At 40.5% G+C, this 26,364-nt stretch overlaps 1 protein-coding gene across 1 annotated transcript in view; it reads left to right on the plus strand.

Annotated features, from left to right (window-relative positions):
• Positions 1-25,632, plus strand: part of LOC146547256 (receptor tyrosine-protein kinase erbB-4-like) — a 373,065-nt gene extending 347,433 nt beyond the window's left edge. Inside the window, exons 22-27 of the mRNA XM_085263592.1 lie at positions 3,865-3,940; positions 4,143-4,289; positions 12,570-12,667; positions 12,832-13,002; positions 15,549-15,834; positions 16,872-25,632. Of these exons, the coding sequence (XP_085119718.1) occupies positions 3,865-3,940; positions 4,143-4,289; positions 12,570-12,667; positions 12,832-13,002; positions 15,549-15,834; positions 16,872-17,710 (1,617 nt within the window). The 3' untranslated portion in view covers positions 17,711-25,632. The remainder of the gene's footprint in view (positions 1-3,864; positions 3,941-4,142; positions 4,290-12,569; positions 12,668-12,831; positions 13,003-15,548; positions 15,835-16,871) is intronic.
• Positions 25,633-26,364: the final 732 nt, after the last annotated feature.

The raw sequence follows: 26,364 nt of genomic DNA on the forward strand, positions 1-26,364 counted from the left end.
AACCTGTGGTCCATCATCAAATGTGAGATTTACAAGGAGGGAAAACAGTACACCTCTCTGAACAGTGTCTGGGAGGCTGTGGTTGCTGCTGCACGCAATGTTGATGGTGAACAGATCAAAACACCGACAGAATCCATGGATGGCAGGCTTTTGAGTGTCCTTGCAAAGAAAGGTGGCTATATTGGTCGCTGATTTGTTTTTGTTTTGTTTTTGAATGTCAGAAATGTATATTTGTGAATGTGGAGATGTTATATTGGTGTCACTGGTAAAAATAAATAATTGAAATGGGTATATATTTGTTTTTTGTTCAGTTGCCTAATAATTATGCACAGTAATAGTCACCTGCACACACAGATATCCCCCTAAAATAGCTAAAACTAAAAACAAACTAAAAACTACTTCCAAAAACATTCAGCTTTGATATTAATGAGTTTTTTGGGTTCATTGAGAACATGGTTGTTGTTCAATAATAACATTATTCCTCAAAAATACAACTTGCCTAATAATTCTGCACTCCCTGTATATTCATTATATAATTATATGTAATTCGTTTTTAAAGTGTTTGAATTGATGATATTTGTTACATTTCTTTTTTCCATCCTTAGTTTTATTTCTAGCTCCACACTGGCCTTGTTAGCACAGCCTGATTAGTTTCATAATACATCTGTGCGCAGCTCTTGTATATTAAAATACAAGCACTTAGAGCACTTACAGCGTTAAAAGAAGACAACAGTGGAGCAAATCAGAAACAACCTGACAGCTCGTTGATTCACGAGAGCTTCCTTATTACCTCCCAGTCAGTGGCTTTACAGTTAAAAAGGAACCAGCTGTGCGATTCTTTAAATATTGATTGGATCATAATTATCTGAGTGCACAAATCAGTAATTAGTCCCATTTCACTGCAGGGCAACCTGCATGTGACGAATAAAGCTTTGATTGATTGATTGATTGATTGATTGATTACAGATTAATCACTCAGTAACTGTTTTTGTTTTGGAAGGAAGCACCATACTAGATGCATACTACTACTTCCTTGTTGGATAAGGAATACTTTACCATTAACTACCTTTTCTGTATCACCATGAGTAAAGAATACTTATTAGTTACTTATTTCCTAGGGACTGTCACTTATTGGTTTTTGTCTGTTCAATCAATAAGGCAAAGCATTTAAAGATACAGTCATATGAAAAAAAGACCCCGAGCTTCAAAAATGACACCTCACGATTCGGTAGATTGTAGAACCAAAAACTTGACGGAAGGATTTTCAGTCTCTCACATCATTGTGGAGAAAATCTAAATCGTGCTGCCATGTTCTTTTTAAAGAGGAGAAGAAAGGCACAAGTCACACTTGTTCAGTGTTTTTCTACTTCTACTTGGGATGGGTCTCATCTCAAGAACGACGAGTCAGCATACAGAGAGGAGGTGCAACAGCTAACGGACTGGTGTAGAGTTAACAACCTGTCTCTGAATGTGGATAACACAAAAGCGATGATTGTTGACTTCAGGAGAGCACGGAGAGATCACTGTCCACTTACCATTGATGGATCATCTCTGGAGGTCATCAAGAGCACCTAATTCCTTGCTGTCCACCTGGCAGACAACCTCTCCTGGTCCCTCAAGACTCGCTCCATAACCAAGAAGGTTACAGCATCTGTACTTCTTGCGGAAGCTGAGAAAAGCCCATCTCCCTCCATCTATTCTTACCACGTTCTAAAGTGGGATTATTGAGAGCATCGTGAGCAGCTGCATCACTGTCTGGTATGGTAACTGCACCGTATCGGTTCGCAATACCCTATAACAGATAGTGAGAGCAGCTGAGAAGATCGTTGGAGCCCCTCTCCCCTCCATCGCGGACACTTATAGCACCCGCTCCATCCACAAAGCCACCAGCATCGTGGAGGACCCCACACACACTCTTTACCCTGCTGCCTTCTGGAAAGAGGCACCTGGGACCTCACTACCAGACTATGGAACAATTAAAAGTGTTACCATAGAGAGCTTTGAAAACTCCAGTCAAAAGCCGGCTCAGACAGTCAGGGGCTGCATAGCTGTAAAGTAAAGAAGACACAACCTCTGTTACTCTATCATCACTCATTTCAAATGTCAGCACAGCCAGTCACACACACGGCAGAGTTGCAGTGATTAATCTCAGTGTGTTTTTCTTTTGTCAGACAACTTTGTGAAGATCAAATAATGATCTTATCGGCGTCAGAGCAATAGCGGAGAATTACTTTTCATGTCACTTAGCAGGTAGTATCCGTACCCCGCGATCAAATCACTGTTTTGTGCCCGTTTAGCGGAACAAAAACAGACACGTGTAAATGAGAACAACAAAATCATAAGTGTGGCTTTGTTTAATCACAGCAGAGGTAACGATGGAGATAAGGAGGAACGTCAGCGGGGTTACAGCACCGTGTTGGCTCCATCTGGCCAGATATTAATTGCCAAGCTTAATTTTGCTGTTTATCAACCCAAAAAAGGGAGAAAAATAAGAAGAAAGGCTGTCGTTTTCATATTTCAGTCATTTAGACGCAAGTAGTTATCTTTACAAGAGCAAAACAAAACAAAAGCACTGTGATTACAGTTTCAAATTTAGAAAAATTAACGCTTTTTGGTTCATGAGCACCTGAAGTAGCATGGACGTACAACAAAAACCCCAAGGAATGTGTTATGTTGAGCACATTTGGTCAGAAAAAACAGTGGTGAACTTTAGCACAATATAATTTAGAAGCACTTCATGCAAACAAATAACGTAGCCGCAGCTCCCAATCAGTTTGTTTTGTTTGGGGAACCAGTCTGCATTAATTAGAATCGCCTTCTCTTTTTCCCCACCCCACTCGAGACTTCCTATGCAAATGTCCTGATCAACTCCCTTTATTAAATTGGCTCATTCATCGCTACACCCATTCAGTTGGAGGCCCGTAGGTAGCCACTGCATCTTGAGTTGGAGCAGTTATCTCTGGACACGAAAAGGGTGGTGGGAGTGGGAGTGTGGTTGCGGGGTGGGGGGGCAGTATTTTCATAAACCAGGCGAGTTTGATTCAGCCATTCTGAGTGATTGGCTCCATGTTGGTATTCACTGATGCCTGGAAGAAAAAAGAAAAAGAAAGAAGGGTGGGGGCTGTTGTCAGCACATCTACACGTATGCCATAAAAATAGACGTGCCGTGGGAGATAAATCAACAGAGATGAAAGTGGAGGTGCCATACCACATTTCCAACCTGAAGCAGTTTCATTTCCTCCCTTCCTGCTCATTTCCCCAAAGAATGAGTGTGTGTGTGTGTGTGTGTGTGTGTGTGTGTGTGTGTGTGTGTGTGTGTGTGTGTGTGTGTGTGTGTGTCTGTCAGGCTACCAAACGAAGGGAGGGGCTGGATTTTAAATGACCTCACATGCAAAAGGACACATAATTGCCTTGCTCAGTAGACATGCTGAAAATCTAGTCAATATGGAAATCACACAGTGGTCGGGATTTGGCGCGACGTCTGCCGTCGTCCTTGTCGGGAATGTCGAGAGATCAGCTGTTATTACTGTTTCGCACCCCTTCCCGCTCTCTTTAGGCTGCTCGGATAAAGTGAGACAAATGGCCGATACAATCTCATTTAGCATCTTAAAAAGCGCACTCGCTATTGATGATTTCTGAGTCCAATCAATCACAATACTTGAGTAATATTGAGCAAAGCAAAACTATGGTTGAAGGCGCTGTCGATTGCCCAATAGCTTTTGAATGCTGGAGTAAAAGAAATGGCTGCTTTTGAGCAAACCAGCATAATGGAAAGTTGTCTGCAATTCAGGTATAAATGGATCAGATGAATGAGAAGCTAATAGTTCAGATTTTAGTTGTTTTATTTTTAATGTCTCTCCTCAGATGCCCATTAAGTGGATGGCTCTGGAGTGCATCCACTACAGGAAGTTCACCCATCAGAGTGACGTGTGGAGCTACGGTGAGTGTATTTCTTGTAGGCGTCAATGTTCCTCGTGCTCCAGCGACCTCAAATCCTGTTTAGTGTATCTGCATTTGCATTTTCACCCGCTCCCTGTCTCCTGTCGTTCTCTGGGTCCCTCTGCCTCACCTTTCCCATCTTTCTCCGTCTATCTTATTAATATTTTTGTTTTTCTACTCCTCTTCCGCACAACACACTCCAGGAGTGACCATCTGGGAGCTGATGACATTTGGAGGCAAGCCTTACGATGGGATCCCCACGCGAGAAATCCCAGACATCCTGGAAAAAGGCGAGCGCCTGCCCCAGCCGCCAATTTGCACCATAGACGTCTACATGGTCATGGTCAAATGTAAGAACACACACACACACACGCGCACACACACATGTCAGACTTCTTCCTGTGTCTGAAGCAAAGTGATGAGCGGGGTATAATTTTACATGTGAAAAGAAATGGCATAGATAAGCTTGCTTCTGATAAACATATCTATAAATAATAACCACATGTGAAAGTCTATTTACGCATTTACAATTTAGTTTAAGTTTATTGCTGCTTTGCCAATAAACATGGCTTCCCTGCTTTTCATTTTCTTAATATGTATCTGGTGTCAACAGGCCACCAGCTTACAATAAAACTGTCTGAAGCTAAAAGCAATGACAATGACATAACAGCAGAACCTGTAATATTTACTAATTAACACGTAAACACACAACAGCGTTAAATTTGCTTGGCTCTCGAGAGCTGCAAGTTCTTTGGAAACTAGCATGAAGTTACTAAACTAGAAAAATAGCTCATAACTGATCAGAAACCCAAAACTTTTTATTTTTAGATATAAAGAGTTTATTTAACCATGCTTTCTCCACTCTACAAGTTAGGCTTGTAGATTAATTTGACATGTGAACAGAATGAATTGAAATTAACACATAGATCCTCCTGATAGAAGAGCGTCAGAAATATTAAAAGTTATATGTGATGGCTTAATCATTCCATGGATCTTATTGGGGTTTGGACACATATCATGGTAGGTATCCTCTAGAGACAGCATATAAAAGATGTAAACCTTCATGATATCAGTTACTGGATATGCTACAGTAATATCAGGGAAAACAGTGGATGGAGACCATGGAATGACCAATTTTACTGCAACTGTGTGCAATGACTTGCACTCTTGTTTCCTTTGAAAAGCTTGCTTTCAAAAATTGAGACCAGATCTATGATCACTCCCAGTTGGTGGTCCTCTCTGAGTTGACTTTGGTGCGTTAAGACTGGCAGAATGGGGTCAAGTTTGCAACTGCATCAATTAACTGTGATCTGTTGCTATCTGCTTCACTTTTGCCATCTATGTACTCAGAAATTCACATTAACTACTTAAATTTAGAATCCAGCCTGAAATTAATACGTTTGAAATAAATAAGTCCTCTGCAAACAGTGACGTGTTTGCTAAACAGCCATTTTACTGTTAAATGGCATAGGTCCTAGCTTTTATATTGGAATTTAACCAGAATACAACCAGCGGGCAAACAGCTCGGTCGATTCTCCTACTACAAAGAGACGAGTGTAGAATGACTCAGATTTATTGCAACCTGTTGGAAAGCTATCCGTGTTTATAAATTAGATGGTAATTATGTTTAAACCCTAGCTATTTGGAGTCAGGTTGCCTCCCACCAGGAGAGCTGTGCAATGTGGTCAAAAGTGGTTACAGTAACTCCTTGCAATCAATCAACAAATGCAAAACAGAATAAATGTCACTGATTCAACATTGATTATTTTCCATTTCCAAGAAGATTGCTGTCTTATTTTTACTCTAATATGACTGCTGTTTTGAAGCTTTTGGTGTTTATAGCATATGAAGCTAATAAGCTAGCAAACTTGGCCAATAGCATGTTTTGCACATTGTGTGATACTGAGTAATGTGCAAATTTTGTCAGGCTGAAAACAGATGTGAAACTGTACTACTGGAGTAAATTAACCAACTCCTTGGAGTATGTCTCAGTATGCTGCTATTAATCTAATGAATGCCAAACAAGATCATCCACAATCAAAGTAGTCTCACCTCTACAAAAAGCGGATTTTTAAACCTTAATAGAAATGGCTGAGTTATATGAAATGGCACCTACTGTAAAGATGTCATAAATGAAATGAAGGGAGCTTTAGAGACCAAATGCATTTTTGTACCAGCATGTAAACCTGTTTATTTCTGCTCTAAAGTCTATGGGCTCTGTACTGTTTTTGGAGCCTTCCTCGAGTAGTCATTAGAGGAGCTACTGCCTCGGCCCCAAAGTTTGCTGCTTGGTGTTACAAAACTCTAGATCCATATTATATATTAGTATACAAGTTTTAGCAAATTCCTTATAGCAGTCATTCAAATATTGTTGTTGTCTAAGCAACACATAGCAGCATGAAACAATGTTATAGAGTAGCACTCCAATAAAGCACGCCTCGTGGAGAACATGATCAAATTTATTTTTATGCCATGTTTATTCACTACTGTAATTCGGCTTAAAGTGTCACGCATGAGTTGTAGTTTAATAATAAGGCTCAGATGTTAAATATTCATCTGGTGAGATGTTAGTTGGGCTCTGGGGCTTCATTTCAAGGCTAGAAGAAAAGCTGGTATATGGAAAGAAGGAAAGTAGATGAGCTGTTGTCATGAAACTGTGATGAGATGCTGGTTTATGGTCTGCAGCATACAGCCCAGCCCTCACTGGGGATAATGCCCACATCCTTGTTGGTGTCATCCTCCATCTGGACAACCACATCTCCCCAAACGCTCCCTCAAGCCAGTACAGCTCATCCAAAAATCCGCCTTCTCCCATCCTCCCCAAATTCTCCCATGTCTTTCCCATCTTGCAATCGTTCCCCTGGCTGAATTCTGTACCCTGTTGCTGGTGTCCATGGCTGTGGAGGGACCCTCCCTCCCATATTTCCAGGAAACTGTCCAGACTTGTATGCCAAACCATGCTCTGAGCTGTGCCAGCCTTTGGCTAGTTGGCTGTCCATCCACGCACCAGTCTGGTATTCACGCCGCCCTGTCTGAACTCAAGTATGTCGGAGTGACTTTTCTGTCACTCAGTCTTCTGTTGTCTGAAAATCTCCCCAAAAATGACCTCACTTCCACTCCTCCCCACTGACTTTCTTGTTTTCCCTCTTTACTTGTGATTCTCAGTTATTTTTAATTATCTAATCTTTTGTACCAGTGTTGTATCTCAATACATTCTTATGGCTGCTTGTAGCGCAGTGAATTTAAGCTTAGTCTACTGTTCCACTCATTGTAATTCACTCTGCAAAAGCTTAAAATGGCAAATGTGTTGAAAGAGAATAATGTGATCCAGCTTAGAGCTTGATATCAAAACATATTCCCATGACAAAAATGTTAATCCAACCGAAATGTCATAATATCTAATAGTTGCCAATGGCTTTTGACAGCACAGAAGCAAACCATGAAAGCCCTGCAGCCATTTAGCCTAATAATGCCAACTTATCCTCTCTTTCCTCCTGGTGGAGAAATGTAATTTTTATGTGCTATGCTAATTTGTCTGGACGTGTCTGGACACTAATGTTGTAAATGCTGAGGTCAGAGAGGTTCATTCAGCTTAACAAGCAGCAAAAATGCTTATCTACACCTGATTTATTAGGGTAGATGTCTGATACACAGTACACCACAGAAGCTTTGAATGCTAAAAGTAAAGGGAGAATGCTTTCAAAGCTGATGAGCTTGAAGTCAGCTGTAGTATGAGTACCCTTTGTCAGTTACATTTCTGTAGTTTTGCCTCTGTACACCATCAACATATGATCGAACTACTGAATTTAAGCTACAGTTCACAGGATTAAACAAAAGTGTTGCTTTAACTGTTTAGGAATTACATTCATTTTTATACATTGTCTCACAAGTTCCATAACCGGTGTTGGTCAAGTTAATTGAAAATAGTAATTAGTTACTAATTGCAGATTACTTTTCCAATAAAGTAATCCCGTTACTTTACAGGTTACTTATTTTCAAAAGTAATTAGTTACCTTACTACTTAGTTACTTTTTAAAAACATGATACATAAAACCATATAAAGCAATAGACCTTTCAGCCCAATTCTTTTTTTTTCATAATCAATCATATAAAATCTGTGAATTCCACATTCCTGTGGCAGCGTGCTAGGTGCTTGCTCAGATTTGAAGTTTAATATTTACGCTGTAGAAAGACGATTTTTCCAAATAGTAATCCCTTACTTTACTTGTTACTTGAAAAAGTAATCGGATTACAGTAACACACTACTTTTAACACGTTACTGCCCATCCCTGCCCATAAGTAACTGGACAACTGAATGACAAGCAGTTTCGTGGTCAGGAAAGTGCTGTTCCCTCATAATTACATGACAAATTAGAGAACCACCTTATAATTTTACTTTTAATTTAAAGATCACAAATAGCTCTTTCAAACTATATATAATCGTGTAACATTTTTATCAATGCTTTCTAATTATGTGTTTCTGCTGCACCACCACTGCTCTCTCCTCGTCATCTCCACCTCATCTTCTTCCTCCTCACCACGAACCTCGTTTCCTGAGCTGACATCAGGGCTCTAGCACATGAAAACATTATTATTTATCCCTGGTATTGTCACCGATACTTATTGTCAGCAGATTAGACTTTTGACCCTCTCACATCCTCATATCAAATGAGTCGATTTGCTAAGTATCAGAGTCCAACAATGTTAGATCCACTTCAAAGAAAGTTTGACGTACACCAGCTAACAGAGGCTAACTCCTGCTAACAGCGGCAAAAACAGCAGCACTTACTGATGGAAAAGTTTAGGATATACTCAACAACTCACCTCAGTATTACTGTCAAAGTAAGCTTTGCTGACTTTCTCAAAGTTTTAAGCCTCCTCCAGAGCAAATAGATGTGGACACTTCTCACTTGGCATATTGACAGCTGAGGTAAACAATAGTTTCTCAAGGCAAAGAATGGGATATTCCACAATGGCCAAGTCAGTGACCTGATCATAACCCAAAAGAGCATACTTCTCAGTTATTAAATGCAAACCTGAAGGCAGAGAGACCCACAAACAAGCAGCAGCTGAAGGCTGCAGTAAAGGCCTGGCAGAGCATCTCAAGGGAGGAAACAGGATTTGCTGATATCCATGGATTCTAGACTTCATGCAGCCACTGACTGCAGCAGATTTTCATTCACATATTAAAAACAGTCCCTATATTTAAGATTGTATGTCTGATTACTTTTGAACCTCAGAAAAAGAGGAACTGTGTGTAAAAAGAGCTGTGATTCCTGAACAGTTAAAGCAATACTATCATATTTCACCCAAGTAGTGACCGGATGCTGTAGAACTATCTTTTAAATTCCGTGATTTGTAGTAACAACAAGCACTTTTTTATTCTTGGTTGTGCGTGGTGTGTTTGTCACTCGTAGTCATTGTGCAGCTGACACAAATGTCGTTCCACTTATCCTACTCACTATATTTAACCCTTATTAATGTAGTTTACATTAGTGAGTGGCTGTTTTAACACCATGGAGGAAAAATCATAGAATAAGTGATTCTGACTTTATGTGATCCCACACTTAATCAGGGGCAGGGCTCCTTGTCTTCTTGTTTTTTGGCATTACCTTTTAATTAGTAATTTTATATTACTGCTTATCATCCCAGCAGGTTTAAAATCTTCAGAAACGGACTATTTTTTACCCACCAATTAGCAAAAACTAACAGTGAGCGTCGTGATCAAAAATAACCCAAACAGGTCAGGCACAGAGTCCAAGTAGCGGGAGAGTCACACTGCCCAGTCAGAAGCCGGAAGCAGGCTCAGCAATCGGCCACATTAATTCTAATTGCATGTTGACTGCGAGCCGTTTGTTTGTGATCTCATGGGCCGTCACACTGTGTGCCCCACCGCTTCTGCACCACCCCAATAAAAATGAAATAGAGTTTGATCGCTGGAGTAATTACACCTCATTTAGGTAATGTGCCTGCGTGGGGCGTTACAAGTGGAAATTTGAACAAAGTCAAACAGGCGAAGTGACAGCTGAAAGGGTCAGGCTTTATTTAAGAGGAGCTAGATTAAAAGTGGTGCCCAGAATGTAAGAAATGCACATAAGATTGCAAATTTTTAATTCGATAAATGCCATTAGAGTATAGCAAGGTATATGCAAGTTTTTTGTAACATAAATACATGAAAAAGCAAACAATAACATACAATAAACCCCCTACTGGACTGCTGGAGACACCTCACTTTAGCCATCGATGCTGCAGAGTGTGTTATGGAGATGTCGACAGTGAAATCAGCAGCTCTCCTTGCTTACGATCTAATCCGAGCTAATACACCACCTGGCATTTTACCTTCAGGGGTTTGCTGTGTTTACTGCTGCAGTAGCCTGAAGGAGAGAAATGTGGTTTACAAAGTAAACTTTTTTTATTACAACCTCTGAGTTGCCCTTGAGCAAAGCAGTAGAATTAAGTCAAAGTGAACGGCACTGTTGCTCATTCAGCATTCCTGAAATAAATGAAGGTTGAAGGTACACAGTGGCACAGCTTTCATTGAGTGCTTTCTCTTAGATAAACCGCGCACAGATAAAAGTTTAACAAAGCACTACATTATCCAGTATAAAGTGATAGCTGGAAATGTCCCCTTTTACCATTTCTTACTGAAGTGTATTCATGGAGCTGTTGGATTGCACCAAAATGACACTTTTTTTGTTTTTATCCAACTGAAGAAACAGAATATTCACATTTAGTGCGATCTAGCTGAAATTCAATTATTATTATTAAATGGTATTTCATGCAAGAGAGCTAATAAAGACAAATTAAATACTCACAGCTCTCATATTGATGTTTAAAGCGTTTTTGATTGATTCACAATATCAAGTCGTGCACTGAATAACACGCAAGGAAACATTCCACCCTAATCGCTGTCGGTAGATGCCGGTTGCATTCAAACAACACAATGAAAGACACTCATACCCTGACAGTTGGTTATTAATATTATTGCATGGATGTCAGTATAATTTGATTCTACCAAATTAAAAAGAATAACTGGGGAGAGAGAGGGCAACCATCCTGTAGGAAAGTAATGGAACAGAGGGAAGAAGACACGTCTAGGGAGAGCAGCGGCTGATGAAGATGGTCGGGCAGGCTGAGATGGAGATTTATGATCTATTCATAACGCCTGTCTAGCATTTGATCATGGCTAATGTATGAAAACCACCATGGTTACCTTAGAAACCAGTCGCAACCCTGCCATGCTCATGCATCATCAGTGTCCTCCGGTATTTAGAGACACATCACTGCACCCCTGGGTGTATTCTGTGATATGCCAGCTGTTTGTCAAATATTATTTTGGTTTGAGTAACACTTTGCAATAAGAGATTCAAAAGTGGGGAACAGGAACTACTGAGTAAATATGCTTTTACACTGGGGATAAAGACGTTATTGGCAAGTGTGACGTAATCCTGAAGCATTGAGAAATTATTGAGGACCTCTAATGATAAATCATACAGGAGAGGGTAGCACTAACAAAAAGACAGGAGTCAGAGTGGAAGAGTGGAAAATGCTAAGATTTTTACTGGGAGTGACCAGAATGGTATTCATTATAAATGAGTACATCAGAAGGACAGCTCAGGGTTCAAAGATAACGTTAGAGAGGCAAGGCTGAGATAGTTTTTATTGGACAAAGGGTGTAGAATATGGAGATGGAGGAAGGTGGGGGGGTACCACAGAGGAGGTTCGTGGATGTAGCGAAGGAGGACATGCAGAGGGTTGGTGTGCCAGAAGAGGTTGATAAAGGTTGGGTAGGATGTGGGCAGATTATCTGGTGTTCCTACACATAAATGGACCAGCCAAAAGAAGAAGAAGAAGGGGAATGTAATAGCAACGTAGTCCTAAAGTCATGATGAATGGCTACATAACTACTGATTAATTACTGAGTAACTACTGAGCAAGTATGTGTTTACAATGGAGTGTGGAGGAATGACTGCTAAGGATGACAAAGCAAAGAGAAACTGCTGAGGAACTATAATGATACATCAACTGAGCAGATAAAGAAACAACAGGTAAAGTAGTTCTGAAGTTATGAGCAACTACTTTGTAACTAGTGAGTAACTGCTGAGTGATATACTTAATTACTTGAGGTAATAAAAAAGAATGACTAAGCAGCAATAAAGAAGCAATTAGTGTTTTGTTCTGCTGTGTTTGATTTATTGAGAATGAACTCTACATATGAAAAAAAAAATGGACCTTTCCGGATTTACGGATGATTATGAGCTAATCATTACCTTATGATTCACTAATAGTGTGTTTAGCAGCTGGCTCTTAAGTATTTAATAGCCCTGGGTCAAGAGTTATTAGGGAAGTACTAAAGAACAACTCATTAACTATCAGACTGTTCCTGATTTGTTGTTCCTATTTCTTTAGCAACTATCCCCCTCTTAGAGTAATACACAGGGCTGACAGGAAGCTGCAAATGCAGTAAGAGGCTCAAGAGTAGTCCTTCTGAAAAATGAGCAAAGAAAAAGGAGACAGCTGGGATAAAGGTTAAGGAATTGTAGACAATTAATAAACTTCTCTCTGTATATTTCTCTGCTTCTTTTTCTAACTCCACGGCATTCTTCCTTTGCCCTCTTTCTCTTCCCCAGGCTGGATGATTGATGCAGACAGCAGGCCGAAGTTCAAAGAGCTGGCCGCCGAGTTCTGCAGAATGGCCCGTGACCCACAGCGATATCTGGTGATTCAGGTGTGTCCTTTGATAAAAACTTTCCTTTGTTTCTTTTCTCTGCAAACATTTACATATCGTGCAGACACAAAAGTATTATCTGATGCATCTCTCGCTGCAATCTGTATGCTGCTGGAATTAATTTGGTGCTCGGCAATTAAAACTGTTACACGTGTATAATTCAGGGAGACGACCGTATGAAGCTTCCCAGTCCCAATGACAGCAAGTTCTTCCAGAGCCTGCTGGACGAACAGGACCTTGATGACTTGATGGATGCCGAGGAGTATCTGGTGCCTCGAGGTTTCAACATGGCCACTCAGTCATGCACGACCAGGCCTCGTGTTGACCCCAACAGGGTAAGACCACTGACGAAGACTGTGTTATACTGCATTTTGGAAGCATTTGTGTGCCAAACACTCCAAAGTTGTTAAGCATCATAGATGATCTCCAGCAAAAAACATCTTTAATTTTGTGTACGTGCCTCTTCTCTTTTACTGTCCTACAGTATATAAATGCTCAAGGTGGTTAAGAACCTGCAATACACTGATGATTTCCCTCTACTAATAACCTGCCTCCATCATTTCCATCACAGTGTGTGTGTCTTAAACCTGGACTCTTTATGCAGTAGCTCCCCAGGCCCCAGGTTTCATTACTCAGAGCGCCATAGGCAAATAACAAGCCGCTATCTTAAAATGCTGGAGTCGTTTACAAATAGACAATGAGCACAGGCTGGGCTGCTTGCTTTGCAGCATGCACCATGCACTGCTGGCCAGCCCATGGCTCCGCATCTTATACAACTTTAGCCCCACGACCTATCCATTTGCCAGTGGCTCTTTGTTCCCTGACAGCCGCTCACATACGCCAAAAAAACCCACACATGATAATCGAGTCAAAGTCCTACTTGTTTAAGGTCAACAACCAGATTGGCAATTGAAGATCTTTTGATTTTACAATCAGAAGCTGCCGCATGCCCAAGCAGGGAAGGTTGTGCCGCCTCAGACACAGTCCGATACAGACGGTTATCTTATCTGTGCTGATTTGCTCTCACTCGCTCACACTTGAAAAGACGAGCCGATAATGACTTGCTTTGAAGAAGGGATGAACAGAGAAGTTTGGAGGAGGAGGATGCTGATTGCAGTAGAGGGAAAACCGTAGGAGTAGGTGGACGAATATAACCCCGGGACATTTCCCTCTTTTCTGTTGTGTTTTGTAGATCTGCTTCCCGTAATTGCTGCTGTAGCGCTAGCAGCTGGCAAGAGTGCAGAGAAGTTGGCCTGGATTAAATAGCCTGCAGCAAGCCAACACAGCTCCACAAGAAGCCCTTTGCTTCATTTGTCATGTTTTGTATAGTCTGGTGGGCCTTTTTTTTTTTTTAAGGTTCAGGTGTTTGTATCATAGCTTTGCCTGGCTGCCCCTCACAGTCCCTGGTGGCTGATGACTACACCAGCAGAACTTTGTCTGAGAATTTTACTTCAAAAGGCAGCAGCATGGGTTAAAGCCTCACTGCTTTGCCGCAGTTGGAACAAAAGTTGTGTACGCTAGCTTAAACTTTGTTGTTATTAGCTTATTTGCCATAGATATTATATCATCAAAGAGTTAGACAGTACCCAGAGTACCTCAGACCAAAGATATTTACAGCTAAGTTAATTCAGAAAGTATCTTAATCAGAATTTCTGGCAGAGAGCAGAATTCATGGTTCCATCAATTACAGCAAGTAATTGAACTGAAGCAGCAAACTGCCACTACATTGTACGGTATGATGTTCTTTTTATGAAGTGTTGTGTTAGTTTTATGCAGATGTAGTGGAACTCAAACCTTCCACAAAGTTCAGATGTTGTTTCATCAGTCCACAGAATATTTTCCAAAATTGTGGGGCATCATCAAGATGTTTTCTGGTCAATGTGAGACTTTGTGTTTTTGTTTTTGGTCAGCAGAGGTTTTCTCCTTGAACTCTCCCTTGGATGCCATTTTTGCCCAGTCTCTGTCTTATTGTTGAATCATAAACTTTGACTGCAGTTCTTTAGATCTATTTCAGTCCACTTTTGGTAGGCCATTCACTCCTGGGAAGGTTCTATAACCGATTCAATTCCGATTCACAAGGTCCTGATTCGATTTGATTCAATTTTGACTCAGACAGTCAGAAATATTTTAATTCTGATCATTTATCAGTACATATCCATATTTTTTATGTCTATGTATAAAAACAAAGCTGATACTTGAGACTTCATCAGAGGTTTAAGCATCACAGCAGATGCCTAAGTAACTGAGGATAAAACGCAGAAAAACATGAAGGAGATTTTCCTGCCCTGGCTTTTTATAGCAGATTCTGCAGTAGAACAAAAACTGAAGCAAACCATGAATCAACCTATGAACGTATTACCTGCTGCTGCTGAAGTGAAGCAGAGCAAAGTTACAGAGGTGTTAACATCTTTCTGTGGAATCCGTTCACCTGCTTTTTAATCGTTTAGTGTTTTAACTCTTTGGCAGTTTTTGAAATAGTTTCGTGAGCCTGAGCTGAGATTCTGGCATTTCTGGCAAAATACATTCACAGTTTGTTAAATCTTAGCATGATGAATTGATATTTGAGATACTTTGGCCTACTTCACTTTGCCATACAGGTTCTTGTTAAGTGAGTTTTTGATTCAGTAGGTCTGGTAGTAAGCAGGCTTGGTTGTGGCTTTTGAAATTGAATGTAACTTTACAAAAACATGTGGTTAATCACAGTTAATTCGTGATTTAACAATCAAGCAGGGCAAAATAGCCTTACTTGCACTTCTTTAGCAGAGAATCAGCTGTGTCATGCACTTATTTGCTCCGACTTGGACTTCATGGCCCCTCTTGAACTCATGCTATGCTCAGTTTTTCTTATCTTAACCCCAATCCCTGCCTCTCTTTACTGCAGAATCAATTTGGCTATCGAGATGGTGGTCCAAATGCTGCAGAAGGACCCTTGGCAGGCACACAAGCTTGTGTGAACCAGGATGCCACAGGTGGCCCGAGCCCAGTCCTGGAGGACCAGCGTTGTAATGGAAGCCTGCATAAGAAGAGCCTGAGCCAGGCTGGAGGGGAAGACAGTGGGGGTCAGAGGTACAGTGCTGATCCAACCATCTTTCTGGGAGAGAGAGCATTGAGAGGGGACACTGATGAGGACGGATACATGACGGCAATGAAGGACAAGAGCTCCTCAGGTACTCATAGTAAAGCCTTATGAGACTGTTGTGGCCACTTGAATCATTTAGAAGATAGTTAATCCAGTTTAATTTTCCAGAGTATACATTAGAAGCAGAATTGCTCTAAAGAAGCTAAAAATAAGTTCAGGTAGGAATTCTGCAGTCCTGCAGGGTATTTAATAGTAATGATGCATAAATGCATTTTAGGAGCTGTATTTAATCCACAGCACATAGTAGATAATATTAAACTTTAAAATAACCTTACCTAATTAAAATAATTTCTTACTAATCTAAAAACAAAACTGTGTAGAGGAAGTTAAAGATTGATTGCGCTACAATCATCTATGCAGCTCCACAAACAGAAACATAATTAAAATTATAAACAAGTACATAATATATGTGCACCTTTCTCTCTGTCTTGTCATCTCTTTGTTCATTCACAGAGTAAATACGATCCTTTGTACGATAGTCGGCCTGTCAGTTTTCCTGTTCATTTCATCTCATTCCATTGATTAAAATTCCTACTGAGTTTCCTTCGACGGCGGTGTATGTCAGCTACTACTACAGAGTCATGTTTTGCCTTTGATCATAATTCAGTCCATCAGCCCTGCTCTTGCACTACCGTCTTTGATTTTTTTTTTTTTGAGCAGCTCAAAATATAACAAAGCCTGCAGCAAAATGCATCTGATGCAATGTCAAGGAGCGGAAAAGTGGGCAAAATCAATAGGTTTCTCACCCCACTATTATAGCGCTTGGAAGCAGTGAAGAGGGGTCATTTGTTGGCATTTTCAACCCCGGCAGATGGAGTTTCCAGTGCCAAAGAACTGCTGGCAAGATGCCCGTCTTGTCCTGAGTGCCTGCCATTAACGCCATTATCATCTCCATCTTCTCTCCTCATTACCGAGTGATCTCTTTCTTTTACTCCATTTCATTCTCTATTTCCTTTGTTTTCTCACCTCTTGATTTAATTTCTCCAGATTTTTTGTTATTGCTGTCTGAACTGTTTTTCTCTTCTTCTAATTCACTCTCCTTCTCATTCATTTTCTGTGGTACAGAATATCTGAATCCCATTGAGGAGAATCCGTTTGTCACGCGACGTAAAAACGGCGAGATCCACGCCCTGGATAACCCAGGCTACCACAGCACACCCAACAGTCAGCCCAAAGGAGAGGACGAGTACATCAATGAGCCCCTCTACCTCAACACCTTCCATACCCCCGCTGAGCTGGGCCTGGAAGCCCTGAGGAGAAATGGTCTGCCCCTACCCACCCAACCTCCTTCTTCTATCTCAGCCACAACCTCAGGCTCCCATCTCCCGCTTACCATCCAGACTAGCCTGCCCCACTACCCCCTCCCCACAGCCCAACCATCTCCATCTGGTATTCCTTGCCATCATGGTCCACCGACTCACATCCTCCATGCCCACCACACCGTCAAACCTGCAGGGCAACCTGGCAATCCAGGTGGCAGCTCTGTTGCTCAGAGTCAAGCAGGAACTACTGCTCAGGCTCAGGTGAGCCAGTCGGGCGCCCTGTCCACTTCAGCCACCATTGGGCATGGCAGCCTGCCAGCCTACCAGAGCTACGCCACCACACACCCTGCCAGTTTGCTGAAGCATGGAGGGCAAACATCAGGTAAAGCCAGCGGAAAGAAGCTGAAGGTGACCTTTGACAATCCAGAATACTGGCAGCACAGCTTGCCTCCCAAATCATCTAACCAGGCAGCCTCAGATGGTGCCCAGGGAGGTTCCACCAACGCCAAGCTCTTCTATAAGCAGAATGGACACATACGGCCGGCAGTAGCTGAAAACCCTGAATACATGTCTGAGTTTTCCCTGAAAGCTGGAACCATCTTGCCACCTCCACCTTACCGGCAGCGAAACACTGTGGTCTAGATTATTCCATTTAACAAACGTTCCCCAATCTTCCTCTAGCCTCCAACAAGCCCAACATCCTCTCCAGTTCCACGGTCCTACACAAAGAGAGAGTAGCACCAACCAAGGCTGCTCTCAGCCCTGCCCAGATAACAGGCCATCTGCTGTAGATTGTAGCAACATCTGGAGGAGGTGGACCGAACCAAGCAGAAGCAACTCAGACCCCTGAACTGTCACTATAGACAATCTCGTCCATCTCTGTTCTGTAGATAGAGACTGTGCTCCATGTCATTCAGAATGTCAAGGTTATGGTAGTTTTCAGTAAAGAACAGATGCTTAATTATCACACAGCAGTGGATGGACTGTATCTGGGGGTATCTGAACTCACTGCCAGCCACTTGGGTTTCAGATTTGTGAGAGGAACAAGAAGTTTTACTAATCTTTTTGCTTTCTATTATAAAGTTCTGAGGAGGAACAATATTCTGCAAAGGGTTTCTGAAAGACACAATCACATAGAACAAATACAGTCTGTTAGATGTCAAGATGCCTGGTTTTCTGAATGACATTAGAGTGAGGTAGCCAGGCAACAAAAGCAAAATATGGAGGAAGAAAAGACAATATAGAGTGGACAACAAAAGATGGAGCACTCATCAATCATATTCAGTGATTTTGCCTATAGGATTATACCCACCGTGTGTTCTTTTATATGAAATATGTGAATCTCATCTCATCCTTCTACTGTAACTGTGATACTGTGATGGACAAAACTACAGTGATCTTTTCTTTCACATTTGTAGTTCAACCATGGACTTTTTAAATTGCTCGAGAATCTGCAGGGCAACTGCTGTTCTGTTGGTTTTGCTTGGCTGCTGTCTGTTTGGAGAAGCTGACTAAAACAGCTTTCCCAGGGCAAATGGTAAAAGGGAAACCACACTGTAAACACTTTTATAATCACGGGTTTCAGTGCTGAAAAGATTTTTATACACTGGTTTTCCCATTCAAGCTAACTCGGATGAGAAAACCTGCTATGAGCTGTAGAGTACTCCAGTAAAGCAGCTGAACTCAAAATGGTGTTCAAAGAGAGAGAAAAAACTACAGAAAGGGGAGGAAAAGTTCATGAAAGTTTATACAAACTGACTAATGAAGACCTCAAGGAAGGAACAAGACAGCACCAGCAGAGCACAGTTAAACAGACTACTTTATATGTCTATCTGTCTTTATGTTAGTGTGATTGGGATTAGTGTGTGCGTGTATGTTCATATTTTAGCAAGCTACAGATGATCCCACTGGGGGGTAAAAGTCAGTGTTAATGGAGTCGAAAGCTAAAGATCTTCAGTACTAACCAACGATCGACTCTATCAAGGCTTTTTTTCCCTATGTTAAGTATAAAACAAACCAAGCTCAAATCAAAAGATCATTAAAAGCCCCAAACTGCACCAAATGGCACCAAATCTCTGGAAGGGTTTTATAGATTTAGGGTGTCCTTAGCTAACGTTACTTTCTTTGAGTTGATCAAAATCAAGAATGTGAGGATTTATCATTTTAGTAACTGGAACTGGAGCTTGTCTCGGTCATGGTGTTTGTTATATTCTCGATTGCTTGGTCCGAGAAAAAGTACAACTCTAGACTACTTTTGGCCACATAATTCTTGATTATTTTTGTCCACATCTGATCTAGATGTTTTTTGCTTCTTTTTTTTTACAGAATCATGTTTTTTCCAGACCCCACCCATATTCTTATTAGACTGTTAATTGGTAGCTAATTTCATTTTGGCTACTAGAAGTGTCAGTGGTTCCTACCCAAATTGTTCACAAGGCAGAAGTCGATAAGCTAACCTTGTCTGCTAGAAAATGTATTTTAAAGAGCAAGAAAAAATGATGCTTTCAAATAAGTCAGATGTTTCAAAGCTAAATTTATTCTTTAGCATTAAAGCTAACTTAAGCCTCACATGCACCTCCATAGAATTGTAACTACACCTTGTGGCAACATAGATCTCTGATCTTGCCAACGAATATGTGGCCATAGATTGTGGCTAAATACAGAAAACTTGACAGTAGCTTGAAGTGTATATTTTATTTATATTTCAACCAGGACAACTATAGTCAGAAGACTGTTGTTTTAGTAATTTCTGTTTGGAGGTATGGTTCTATTCTGGGCTAATGTAGAAAGCACAAAGCAGGAAGACTCCTTTCACGTAAACTATACTTCTGTTTCAGCTCTACGCCTTAACTTATACCATAACCAGACCCCATTTTAACCCTATGCCGCAACCTTCTAAGTAACATGTCGTGCACTTCCCTAGAAATGTAACTACATGTCGGGCCAATGCATACCACAACAACTTGATGGTGTGGAAGACCTCAGTGTAGGGATACAAGGATTTTCCAATTACGTAGTTAGTTGGGATGTTGAGATTTCCCACAGTAGTCTAAATGAAGTTTAAGATTTCACAGAGCAGAAATAACAACAAATGTGAAAAGGAAGAGTTAGCTGGATGTGGGGTTGGCTGCTTCCAAAAAACTGTCATAAGGATGTGTAGAAGGGTACTAGCTGAGACATTAGCTTATCCGCTGGGACTGTGGTGGAGCTTGACTTTGTCACCTAGCTGAACTTGGCCTTTGCTCCAGTTGTGGTCAGAAGTTTATATCCACTCATCACAAATATCATGATCATTTTGGGCTTCTAATGAATTCTTTGAAACTGTCTTTTTTCCATGGTGAAATGACTGTATAGTATACATATTTAATGGCTTTAAAAACAAAAAATTGGGCTTTAAAGTTTTAAAAAGTATCTGGCATAATTCTGGCTGGATATTTGGCCACTCTTCTTGGCATGCATTGAAAATGTAAAAAGTAAAAGAAAAAAATTCTAAGCTGAAAAATAGCACGACATTCATGCCCATGATGAGTGTATGTTAACAACTGGCCAAACCAAGTTCATAAAGCAAGTTCTGTTTTGAATACATGTAATTTTTTTTAATGCAGCACAGGGTAACTGGTAAACGAAATTAGTACTATACTATATGACATTTTTTTTCAGTTAAAACTATAATGTTATGTTTTCCAATATTAAGTTAGTATAGTTTTCATTAGTTTCTTGGTGAATCACCAGACAGTCAACTACTGTTACCAGTATTAATAACTGTGCCAATTTTTAACATACCTAAGAAAGTCATTTCTTGTTTTGTTTGATGTAATTTGCACTTTCAGCACCACTGAGTTTTAAATTAATTAGTCTAGCCACTGTTTAACGAAGCCTCTAATCTATAAAGGCTTCACATCTGTTCTTAGCCCAGAGTGATATCGTCACTCTCAAGAAATCTCAAGAAAATAGTTCTAACCCTGACTACTGATGCCTGTGTAGGCAACTTGCCAGTCAATGCTGCTGAAAGGACTGTATTACAGCCGTTATTTCTTCCACCAAGCCATACACAACACCTGTGGGTAGGGGAAAACACTGCAACGCTTGCCAAACTTAGAAGTTCAAGATAAAACTTGTGTAATGTTGGTTTTTCTCAGAGGTCCTTTTGCAATATCTCCTTTATTTAGTTGAATGAATATGAAGAAAAACTTGTAGTTCTTGAACCTTTAACAACAACGGTATTTTTCATTATTTGTGGAGCATAAATATTGCTTTGTCATAGTTTCAACAACCTTTCATCATTCTGCTCTACCAGAGCCCAGCCCTGCCTAAGCTGTGTTCTTGCGTAGGTTATTTATTTTGTGTATTTAAAAGTGTGTGAAAGTGTGCTTGTCTCAGTCTATGCACATGTAACGCTGTATGTGTTTATCCTCCCCATGGAGCACTTTGATCAAAGTCGCGGGTATAAAGAAAGGATTTCCACTCTTCGTTACTGAAATATTCAACTTGTTTATCCAGCCGTTTACCACTTCAGAAAGCAATAGCTTTAGCAAAAGTACAAGGAAGGAACTGGGGCCAAGAGGTCATAAGGAAAACACATTTTACATGGTACTTGACCAGCTTCAAGAATGTCCTTGTTTCCATGTTTTTTCGCTGACTTCAAACAGTATTTATAGTAGTGCTTTGATGCTGTCATGATTAATTGATGAAGGAGTATTTTGTAGTCCTTTTTCGAGCTCTAATTCAGTGAAATAGAGACAGCATTTAATATCAATGTGAAATATTTATGGTGCGTTTGAGCTTGTTTATACTGAGCAATGGAAGCGACTGCCAAATCTGGGTTTCAAGAAAAATGAACAAAAATATGATGGTGGTCGAAAGAAAAACACACGCCTTGGTTTATGCCTGTTTTGCCCTAAATTACACTGCAGACCCAGGCAAAATGTGTGTTTGAATCAAGAACAGATTGAAGGACTGATGATACAAATGGTTTCAAATGTTCTCAAGAGCACTTAAGAGAATCCGAGGCATCCCCACTCTCCCATTTTTGATCTGAGTCATTGACTTGTTTGTTGACAGAAAGGTAGGAAAAAGCACCTGAAGTTCCCCTTCTGTTAAGTCGTGTTTTTTCCCATCCTAAGACCTTGGTTATCCTTTTAGAGTACCAAAATGTGTTGCGTCTATGTGGAAGCATTTTTTTCCTCTCTGAAGACTAATATCTTGTGTCTTGTTTCAAACTAATTTTGCCTTGGTGTTACCTGCTGCTATTTGTCTCAGTCCTTAACAGGCTTGTGTTCGTGGCAGTTCAAAAGCATGCCAGGGGGAAACACTGCTGGTTAGGCTGATCCTTTTTATATTATTTTCTGGGTTTAGGTTTTTGTTTTTTGTTTTTTACTGCCTCCTCAAAGCCAAGGTGCAAAGGCATGTAGCCATGTCCTGAACCGAATCCTTCAATATTTTATCCTCAAACACCATACAGGCTTCAACAAAGTCTATTGTATAGTAAATATTACATTGCATGGTTCCCAAAGTGAGTGTTTTACTGCCCTCCACCTTCGTATCTCATTTATGACAACATTATACTCAAATTTCTGTCCAGTGTGGGAAAAATTAATCAGATATTTTTTATCGAGTTTAGTAGCACAAACTGGGAATCCTTATTTCTGCGATGTTTCATGGGAATTTTTGTGTGTGAGTGTAGTACACCCCCACCCCCTCCCTACAGTGTCTTTTTAATATTGAGTTTTATCCTTAGTATCAACGATGTAACTTCTTTTTCCCACTATTGTGTTGGCTACTGTACATTCTTCAACATGTTTGTTATTCTAGCCACGTTTTTCGGTTTCTTGACATTTTAATTGCACAAAAGAAGAAAAAGCTACTCTTAGCTACTCCCTTATTCACAAGGGGTTGCCATAGCGGGTAGCTCCACATATTCGGTTTGCTAGATTTTTACGCCGGATGCCCTTCCTGATACAGCCCCGAAGGGATTTGCGTCTCCTACCGGAAATCAAACCAGGAATCTTTCGCTTGTTAGGCGAATGTATAAACCACTATACCATTGTCCCTCATAAAAGAAAGTCATTCATTTTCTGTATTCAAATCATTGTATCAGTATAACTGTACAGAATCTTTGGGATTTCCTCCCAGATTTATCTAACACACTTCAACAACAAATGTGAATAATATTTTTATAAAGCACCGAAATGGCCGACTTGGTGAATTTGTAAATAAGGAGGCGATGCTTTGAATTTATATTGGTCTTCTCTCCTACTGCTTTTTTCTCCTGCTTATATCGACTTGTACAAAAAGAGCCGTACATATTTGCTTTATGTAAGTGTACCCTTTTTACTAATGGGTATTTCATTTTAAAAGTTCTTGTTGTTCCCTTCTCATGTGAAACTCTGTTCAGTGGCCCTGCTTCAGACCTTTGTGGCTGTTCACGTGTAACGTTTCAGTTTAAGTGAACACTGTTAAACACTACACAAATAACAATGGGTGGTGTCTCACTTTGAATACTTCCATAATAGTAGCATATTAGCTTGATAGTGTAGTGTTGTCTGAAATCAGGCACGACAAGAGGCTGGACTATTGGAGCATTTTACCATGGCTGTTATGTTAGCTGGCACATTTTGTTCATGTTTACATTTGTCAAGTTACTTACTAAATGTAATACTAAATTCTTCTGAAGTAATGTAAACACAGCAACATCAGTCCCAGATTGAAAAATCTCTTGCTTTTAGCTTTCCAGATAGCTAGCAATAACAAGGATTGTTGCGCTAGCTGCAACATTTTATAAACATATGACAAAATGAGCTTCTTACCATGTATAACACTTTTCTGTCATTGCAGATGTAAGTTTAACATGCATAAATATCAGTCGATGCCATAATGCGTGAAATATCAATCCCGGGTTGCTAAGCATCTGCTGGCGGTAGCTAGCTAGATAGCGCAGACTGCAAGTCTCACACTAGATGGCGCATTTAGTGAATTTATCAAGTTGTTGAGCCTCTGGTCAGATATCTTACACTAAAATCTCTATGAAGTCACAGAAAACTACCAGACCATACCACAGTGCAGACAACATGCCAACAACACAAAAACAACTAACTAGCTAGTATTAGCTCAATATCTGGCTCTAATTTGAAGATCAGCTGTTAATGCCTTAGTTTCCACTACTTAAGGCCAAAGTCAGACAGGCTGTGCGACGGGTTCATCATTCTCCTTGCAATATCTGATCACTAAGGAAAGATGTATGGTCCCCCACCAGTTAACAAGTGGTTGCTGGAGATTGCTGTCTGTCACAAATGGGGTGCTGCATCAGACAGCCTCCTTGGGATCGTTTTGTTTGCTTGCATATTGTTGCTTTTGCCTGTAGTTTGCATGAAAAGCAGCCACTTTTCAACTATGCTCTCTGTAACTCGAAACGGAGAACATTCACCTTCAAAATAAAAGCAGTGCCTTATCATTGGAACTAAGACATTTCAAAAGGTGCAACTTTTACAATTAAGGTGAATATTTGCCAATTGTGCCACACTTTTGACAGTTTCACTACAGCTTAATGAGTAGTTTGCGAGCATTTGCAGGCAAGTTGGACGCTTCCATGCAAACTGGAGACTGTGCCAGTCTAACAGTGGCTAAAACAATCATAAGTCGATTTTTGGTACAACTCTGTATACCTGTTGGCAACCAATGTCATACTAGCAACCGCCAACAACCTCCAGAAGCCATTTGCATACTGTTTGTGGAATATACACTCTTTTGCCATGGTGTTCACTAGCTGTTAGGGTAACCCCACTCACTCTAGGCCTAAGTGAGTGAAGGTTTTAGCAATCAATTTCACAGTCATTGCTCGCAACAACCAGCAACCACTCATCAACCAGTTGGGCGATGAACATTTTTCCCTAGCAACCGGTCATAATCAGATTATTCCCAGCTGGTCTCTAAGCCTGGGTGAATAGGTCCTGAGCAACATTCAGAATAGTGCATGTGTCAGAGATTTACAGTTAACAAACAGTCAGGTGAATGATCAACACTATTCACAAAATAACGGTAGGGGTGGTAGTACGCAAACTGAGACACATCTGATTTACTTTTCCAATGCCTACCATGTCAGTCAACCAAGAGAACTCAATGCCATCTTTCTAAATGTCATAAAACTGAAACCTGTGGTCCCAACTAACCTATATAAACTGTGTTTGAGAGTCAGTGTTACCTTCTCTGCTTACTTTCAACTCGAAATATTACTGAGCCAAGTCCACCCTCTTACTCCTCTTTTCTGCACAGCCTTCACAATAGGCCCTGATTTCATTTAATTTGTTTTGCATGCTTTCAAAAGGAGACATAGTGGAGAGAAGGCGTCATCGCTTGCTCCTCTTTGCGTACTGTTGGTTTTCAATACTTTCCCCTTGTCCCTTTACCCAACACCGTCATTGCTGACTTTCTCTTTGAGTACTTTGAAACCATACCCAAAGCTTTATATCATAGAAATACCGTTCCTCATGTTTGTTACATGAATCTGTCAAAAGTATATTTTTAATTTAATATAAATAAAGATTGATTCGATATATGGTGTGGTCGTTTGTGCACGTGTGTTTAGTAAGTGTTGGGGGGGCTTTCTTTACTTGATATTTACTTGGGAAAGCACCACTTTAAAGTTTTTATTCTTGTTATGAGTTGTGTATCTTCAAAATCAGCCAAATCAGGGATTGCTAACCTTATTAGGAATTCTGTATCTTTTTCAAATACCCCTCAGTGGGGAAGCTCAAGTCCTCAGCCCAGATCATAGGTTTCCTTGCTCGACACGCCACCCTGCTGCCTATAAATAGAATGGAAAACGAAAGCTGCTTTCAGATACTCTAATCCACATGCTAACAGCTTCAATAATAAAATTTAGCAGATGGTGTCTTTAATTAAGGCAAGGAAGCTCTCAAGTTACAGTTATATCTGAACATTTCAGAAACTTGCACTGGAGACGAGATGCTGCACCGCTACACGCTTTCATGCTCAAAAGGACTTGCAGATGAAGACCAGCTGCATCAAAAAGGTCCGCAGTGTGCTCGCCTAGCTTCCTCCAAAACCTCGCCTCAAATCAGATAATGTGTGGATACAACATTTTGCTGTCGTTTTACTCTCGCCCCGCGCTGCGCTTAATACACTGTTTACCCAAGTGTTGGTTATGTAAACTGGCATAGGCAACATCTTTGCTATGCAAGTGCTCCTTCATTCCACTCCGAGGCTTTCATTTCAATCATAAATAATACAAAACTGTCCAATGGCAGAATATGAGCTTTCTGAAGTCACTGCTATTAATA

This window comes from Mchenga conophoros, linkage group LG23, assembly GCF_057382185.1.
Source record: "Mchenga conophoros isolate Kocher_MC1m ecotype Shallow Benthic linkage group LG23, M_conophoros_male_GT1.1, whole genome shotgun sequence".
NCBI lineage: Eukaryota > Metazoa > Chordata > Actinopteri > Cichliformes > Cichlidae > Mchenga > Mchenga conophoros.